Raw genomic sequence first — 7,489 nt, forward strand, 5'->3', positions numbered from 1 at the left:
TAGAATTTTGCTGGGATTTTGATGTGTATTGCATTGAATCTGTAAATTGCTTTTGGTAAGATTGGCATTTTAACTATTTAATTTTACCTATCCAAGAACATGGGAGATTTTTCCATTTTCTGGTATCTTCTTCAATTTCTTTCTTCAGAGATGAAAAGTTCTTGTCATACAGGTTTTTCACTTGTTTTCTTAAAGTTACCCCAAGATACTTTATGTCATTTGTAGCTATTAAGAAGATGATGTTTCTCTAATTTCTCTCTCAGACAACTTATCATCTATATATGGGATGGCTATTGATTAAGATGTTTATTAATTGTAGGAGTTTCCTGGTGTTATTTTCGGGGTCACTTATGTATAATATAATCAGGAAACAATGAAAGTTTGACTTTTTCTTTTCCAATTTGAATTGCCTTGATCTTCAATTTTTGTCTTATTGCTATAACTATAATCTATAACTCCAAGTAATATACTGAATAGATATGGAGAGAGTCCTTTCTTTTTTTTCTTTTTTCTTTTTTTTGGTTTTTCAAGACAGGGTTTCTCTGTAGCTTTGAAGCCTGTCCTGGAACTCCCTTGGTAGACCAGGCTGGCCTCGAACTCACAGAGATCCGCCTGCCTCTGCCTCCCAAGTGCTGGGATTACAGGCGTGCGCCACCACCGCCCGGCAGAGAGAGTCCTTTCTTGTTCCTGATTTCAGTAGTATCACTTTGAGTTTCTTGCCATTTAGTTTAAGGTTGGCTGTTGATTTTCTGTATATTCCTTTATTATGTTTAGGTATGTTCCTTGTATCTCTTTTTGTAGTTCCTTCTAGTACATTTTGGAGGGCTGGATTGTGGATAGGTTTTAACCAAATCTGGTCTCATCATGTGATATATTGTGTTCTCAATCTATGTTGAATGAAAGCTTTGCTGGGAATATTAGTCTGGTTGGCATCCATGGTCTCTTATCCTGACCTTCTGACTTTCATTGTTTCTACTGAGCAGTCAGGTGTAATTCTGATAGGTCTGCCTTTATATGTTACTTGGCTTTTTTTCTTTGTATCTCTTAATATTCTTTATTATGTATTTTTAGTGTTTTGGTTATGAGGTGAGGAGACTTTCTTTTTTGGTTCAGTCTATTTGGTTTTCTGTAAGCTTCTTGCATTTTTATAGGTTTGACCCCTTTTATGTTATGAAAGCTTTCTCCTATGACTTTGTTGAATATATTTTCCATGCCATTGAGCTGAATTTTCTTCAATTCCTATTATTTTTAGATTTGGTCTTTTTATGGTGTCCCATATTTCCTGGTATTTTGTCTTAAGAATTTGTTGGATTTAGCATTTTTCTTTGACTGATGAATCTCTTTCCTCTATCATGTCTTCAAGGCCTAAGATTCTCTCTTTTATCTCTTGTATTTTGTTGTTTATGCTTACATTTGTAGTTCCTGATCATTTACTCAGATTGTCTATATCCATATTTCCTTTAATTTGTGTTTATTTTTTATTGACTCTATTTCAGTTTTCAAGTCGTGAACTATTTCTTTCACTTCTTTGACTGTTTTTTCTTGGTTTTCTTTAAGGAATTTGTTGATTTATTCCAATTTTTTGTTTGTCTTTTCCTCCATTTCTTTATTTTTATTTCCTCTTTAAAGACCTCAATCATCTTCATAAAGTTATTTTTAAGGTAATTTTCTTCTGCTTCATCTGCATTGGGATGTTCAGGCCTTGCTGTTGTAGAACTACTAGTGTCTGGTGGTGTTGTCTTGCTCTTTATGTTGTTGAGTGTATTCTTACCCTGTTGTCCACACATCTCTTCCTCAAATCAGAATAGGTAGAGTCTGTGTTTCAGGGGGTCCATTTTATCCAATTGGTATAGTTGGGGGCTGTTGCTCTGTTGATTGCTTCTTCAGGTGTGGGCAGAGGAGAGCCCTTGGTCATTGTTCCCACAGGTGCCTATGGCCCAGGGATCAGATGATCATTCCTCCTGGTGTTGGCAGGGTTGATGCTGAAGCTCCAGTGGTCAGATAATGTCTGGAGGCCACTGTTACCATCATGGCCTGATACATTGCTGCTCCTGCTTCTCTTCCCAGTGCTCTGTCCCAGTACAACACACTATGCTCATTCTTCTCCCGGAAGCCTGACACAGTCTGGCCCTTCATGCTGATGCTTATGCTTCTCATCCCAACAGCCTGGCCCAGCCTGGCCCTCTGTGCTACTGCTCATGTTTCTCCTCCCAGTCAACCATCCTGGACTGGCCTGTTGCATTGCTGCTTATACTTCTCCTCCCAGCATCCTAGCCTGGCTCAGCTAGCTGTTTCTCACGCTTCTCCTTCCTGTGGTCTGGCCTTGTCCAGCCTGTCACGTTGCTACTTAATCATTTCCTCTCAGCAGGCTGGTGTGGCCACCCTCACTACTGCTCACCTTCTCCTCCCAGTGGTCTGTCAGAATATTTTTTATTCAAAACACCAGGGGAACATCAGTCTATGAACTAACATAGAAGAGGCAGGATCAGGAGGAAGGACAAGGCATTTGCCAAACAGATTTAGGATCTGTGCTGATGACATGTTGTTGAGAATTTCTCAGGAAACTCTTACAACCCTTTGAGGTCCCAAGTAAGGGTTCACTCAGGGTCAATAAAGGTCTTCAAAGAGTCCTAAAGGATGTGAAGGACATGGGCCCTGGGTAGGATGTGGGGTATTGGCATCACTGCTCCTGTTGGAAGTCACCATAGAAAGTGGAAAGCAAAGATCATGGGAAATAGTAATCTACATTATGGACCAATTTTTATAATTGGAGACCTGTAATAAGGACTGTGTCTGCTTTGGTCTCTCAGTGATCATAAAGAAGAGACTCAGAAAGACCGTATGACTCAGGGACTAGGTTTAGATGACACTTTTATGGCATGGGCACCTCATCAACTCAGGACAGGAGGAGAGCAGTACCAGGTAATTGCAGCACTAAGATACAATGTGTAAGTAGTCATTTTCCATAGATCTTCTGCCACATTGGACCCTGAATGTCTGACATCACCTTTCTTGGAGAGACTGAGACTAGAAAAAACTGGTGAGAAGCTGTGAAAATCTGCCACAAATGTCTCCATTAAAGGACACCTCCAACTCAGAATTCCCTATTGTTCCTCTGCACAAGTATTGATAGCTCAGAGCTATGATGCTTCCATTATTGGATAATATTTTGGGGGTTCTCAATCTCATTAATAAAAAAGTTTTAAAATGTACTCAAGTGAAAGTCCAAAGATAATCTGCTCAAGTTATGAGGGAATATTTCAAGCTCATGCAAGTATGCAACTCAGCAATCACAGAGGAGGACAATGGCGACGTAGGCATAAAGGGAAAAATACACTCATGTTGCTTAAGCAGGTATGGAGGTCAGACATATGAGAAACAAACTGACACATGAAAAATGGGGCATTTCTAGAAAAAGTAAAGGAGCCTAAAGTATCAGAAAAGTTATACTTAGATTTGTCCAGTGTCCAAAATCCAAATGAAAGAGACAGAAAAGAAAAAAGAAAAAGTCTGATCTGGCCACCCTGGGATAGACAGACACAACTGAAACTCAACACAGCATGCAGGAACCACACTGAGTAGGGAGAATTCTAGGAATGAAATTGGTAGTATATCAATTAATGAGAAAAAGTTTAGACACAGAGTCACCTTTTTTTTCTTATCCCTACTGTTCATGGTACAAATGCTGTGAAATTTCAGAGTATAAGTCATTTTTCTTTTTCTTTATTCACTTACCTACACACAATTATGAGTTTAAAATAAGTATGACTACCTTTAAGATGAGAAATATTTAAAATTCGTCTCTGGAAAGAGGAGAAAGGGTTGATTTGTAGTGCTTGTGACATTCCATCATGTGATGAGTCACATCAAGGTCAGTCTCAAGTAACCAGAATTTTAAACTCTGGATGGACAATGAAAATAATTTCTCACAGGCTGGGCCAACCTGTACCTACACACCACTGCACTTAGCATACAGCATGAATGCCCCTCAACCCTACCACAGGATCAAAGACTGATTCTACAGCATCTACCTGCTCCCATTTTAGCTATCAGAATATAATGGAAAACTAGGTTAAATATAATGACCCTTCTGCTTCTTCCAATATATTTTACTAGTTCATTTTCTCTCTTCTTTTTTATCTCTGTTCAGTGCCATTTTGCCATCAATCTTTTCTCACACCACAATATAAAAATTTGGGCAACCTCAGTGGAACTCTGAAACACAGCCTGCTACTACACAGAGTACCAAGAGATAAGTGACTACCCATCAGGCAGGACACCCCACTCTCTAGGCCCTCCATACCAGGGGAAGACCCCTGACCCCTCCTGCATGGCTAGAGGTGCTCAGAGAACAACAAGAAGCAGTCAGTACTCCCCCTCCTGGGTCAAAGAATCTAAATCAGTGTGATCAGGCTTAATGGCAAGTGGAGTTACCTGTTGAGTCATATTGCTAGCCTTTAAATTTTTGTTTGTAAATTATTATTGTGTGGGATGCATGTGTGGAGGTCGTAGGAGAACACTGTGGAGTTGGCTTGCTTTCTTCCACTTTTACATCTATTTGGGGGGACTTAACTCAGGACATCACAGTTGAACCTTTACCCACCAAGTCATTTCATAAACAGACAGATATAGATATACCTACTAGCATATACGTAGATATACACATTCATAGATAGATAGATATATCTACTAGCATATATGTAGATATACACATTCATAGATAGATAGATATATCTACTAGTATATACATAGATATACATATTCATAAATAGATATATATATCTACTAGTATATACATAGGTATACATATTCATAGATACAGATATATCTACTAGCATAGACATATATATATACATATGTAGTATATACATATATGCTGATGGCAGTTAATCCTTAAAAACTATCAGGCTTCAAACTGACATAAATCTCTATTTAAAATTCTCAGGTACTAAAGCACTTATCGGCATCTTATTTAAGATGAACAAAATTTTCATTATCTCTAGGAGAAGAATATTTTCAAAAACTAACACATAAGAAAAAAACAAAATTTTTAATGAAAAAATTACATTATTACAAGAGCACTGTACATTAGGTTACAATATATACACACATTTTGAAATCTCTTTACAAACCTGTTATAAAGAAAACAGTCTCATACTCACTGATTAAATCATAGTCTGACAGGATATAAAGAAGAGGAAGCACACACTGGTGGGCCCCAAAGCTTATGTTCCTAGCACTTCTGTGGTGGCTAGGAAACATTTAGTTTGCGTAAGATGTTAAGGTTTAAGCACACTAGCTGCTAACAGAAAATGACTACTGAGGAAGTGTGTTGTGGCTGTTTATCGCTAATTTACTGCTGTATATACAATGCCTGCTTGCAGGTTTCAAACAAGCCAGCCTGTGATTGTGAGTTTCTAACTGCTTATTTTAAATGTCCAGCCTACTACTGCAGATGCCACACCTTGTAACACATGATCCAAGGAACGCTTGCCAAACTCTGCTGTGGAGTTGTTAAGGGAATGCCAAATACAGATACTGAAATTTTTATACTTGTTTTTAAGATCTGGTACATTTAGAGAGAATTGAACACTTGAACATGGGAACTGGCCAGCACTGGCATGCTGAGACTATACAGGCGTTTAGAAGGCAAATGATTTTTTACACAATCTCTAGGAATGTGATTGGTAGCTGTGTGCTACTATGCAAATCTACAAGGATGTGATTGGTAGCTGTGCGCTACTATGCAAATCTACAGAAGTGTGATTGGTGGCTGTGTGCTACTATGCAAATCTACAGAAGTGTGATTGGTGGCTGTGTGCTACTATGATAATCTACAGGGATGTGATTGGTGGCTGTGTGCTACTATGAAAATCTACAGGGATGTGACTGGTGTCTGTCAGCTACTCTGCAAATGTATAGGAATGTGTTTGGTGGCTGGGGGCCACTTTGCAAATCTATAGGAATTGCTCTATTTTTTCAAATAAGACACATAACAAATTCTCTTACCTGTTAGCTAATTGAAACTCTCCACACAATTTTAAATTTCTGAGCACACAACACATGCCCTACACACTCACACACTCTGACTGTTGGCCTTTTTTGTCTTATAAGAACCAATACTAGGTATTTCCAGGAACGAGATAACTATTTGTGTTCACACTAAATTACTGTGATGTTCAGATGATCTTTTAACACTTGTCTTACTGGATAATTAAAAAAAAATACGAATACAAAATAAAGCAAGATACTTCTTGAGAGAAATACAAATATGGAATTGACAACAAATATTCAAGTTTTAAGTCAAAGCTGCTCATCACTGTGTTCTGGTCCAATGATTGACATGCCATGCCCATCAATCTTCACCTTTTAAGACATCAGAACCAGAGCTGTAGAATTTGAAAAGCTTTAAGCATTTTATGTAGCAGATAATTTTTTACAGTCCAGAAAAGTTTTTGATCCTATCGACAGTGTTGACTCTTGGGGTTCTTGTTTAACTTGGTTCACAGACAGAGTATCTTCTAGACTTTCTTCAACTTTAAAACCAAACAAAAGACACAAAAGGGTTAGTATATTTTATTACACTGTGGTCTCTTTAAAAGTATACAAATTAAAGCCAGACATGATGGTGTATACCTGTAATGCCAGCACTGGAGTGTTGAAAGCAGAGGATCAGGAATTCAAGATCATCCTTAGTAACACAGCCAGTTTAAGGCTGACCAATTATACATGAGACTTTATCTTTAAAAAATAAAAACAATCTGAACCTAGAATAAACTCAAATAAACCACAGTTTAGAAAAGGGTCATGGTAAAGTTGAAAAAAAATATTTGGCATATTAGAAAACACAGCAGCACATCTTAAAATGATGGCCCTGTCTCAGCTGTGTGAGCTATGTCTGCTGATCTAGAACACTTCAGAACACCTGAGCACCCTCCACCATGATTACAACCACATGAATGGAGAGCCAGCACACCAGTTGGAACACTGTCAACTGGCCAATACAATGCATCTTCACTTGTTCTTTTGTTTTGTTTTGGGGACAGGTTCTCATTATATAGACCATGCTGGCCTTGAACCTAGAGACCAAGTGCTGGCATTAAAGGCAGGCACCACCACACCTGGCCTCGGATCATCATTCTCTATCAAGAGCTCAGTTGCTCTTAGAGAGCAGAGGGTAGAGGGACTGCGACCTGCTTACTGATATGCTGGCCACATGCATATTGTTAGAGGTATACTGGACTTTATACTGCAGTTCAGTCAGCAACATGGGAACCCCAACAGCTCACGTCCTGGAGGAATACATTGCTGGCTAGTTAGAGGTCGCAATCTGCCATGGCCTGGCAGCTTCTCATTAGCTGGGCAGCATGGAGCTCCTTCCCACCAGCAGAGCTTCCAGTTCTCTACCTGCCTTTGTCTGGGGAATGTCCCTGGTCTGGGGGACTGACCTTATCTGCTCAGAAGACTCGTGCTAGGAGCTCTGCTATAG

At 39.0% G+C, this 7,489-nt stretch overlaps 1 protein-coding gene across 1 annotated transcript in view; it reads right to left on the reverse strand.

Moving 5' to 3' along the window:
* Window positions 1-5,343: 5,343 nt before the first annotated feature.
* Carf (calcium responsive transcription factor) overlaps window positions 5,344-7,489 on the reverse strand; it is a 37,419-nt gene continuing 35,273 nt past the window's right edge. The window contains exon 16 of the mRNA XM_013353451.2: window positions 5,344-6,536. Within this exon, the coding sequence (XP_013208905.1) occupies window positions 6,418-6,536 (119 nt within the window). The 3' untranslated portion in view covers window positions 5,344-6,417. The remainder of the gene's footprint in view (window positions 6,537-7,489) is intronic.

The sequence above is a fragment of the Microtus ochrogaster genome, unplaced genomic scaffold, assembly GCF_000317375.1.
Source record: "Microtus ochrogaster isolate Prairie Vole_2 unplaced genomic scaffold, MicOch1.0 UNK8, whole genome shotgun sequence".
NCBI lineage: Eukaryota > Metazoa > Chordata > Mammalia > Rodentia > Cricetidae > Microtus > Microtus ochrogaster.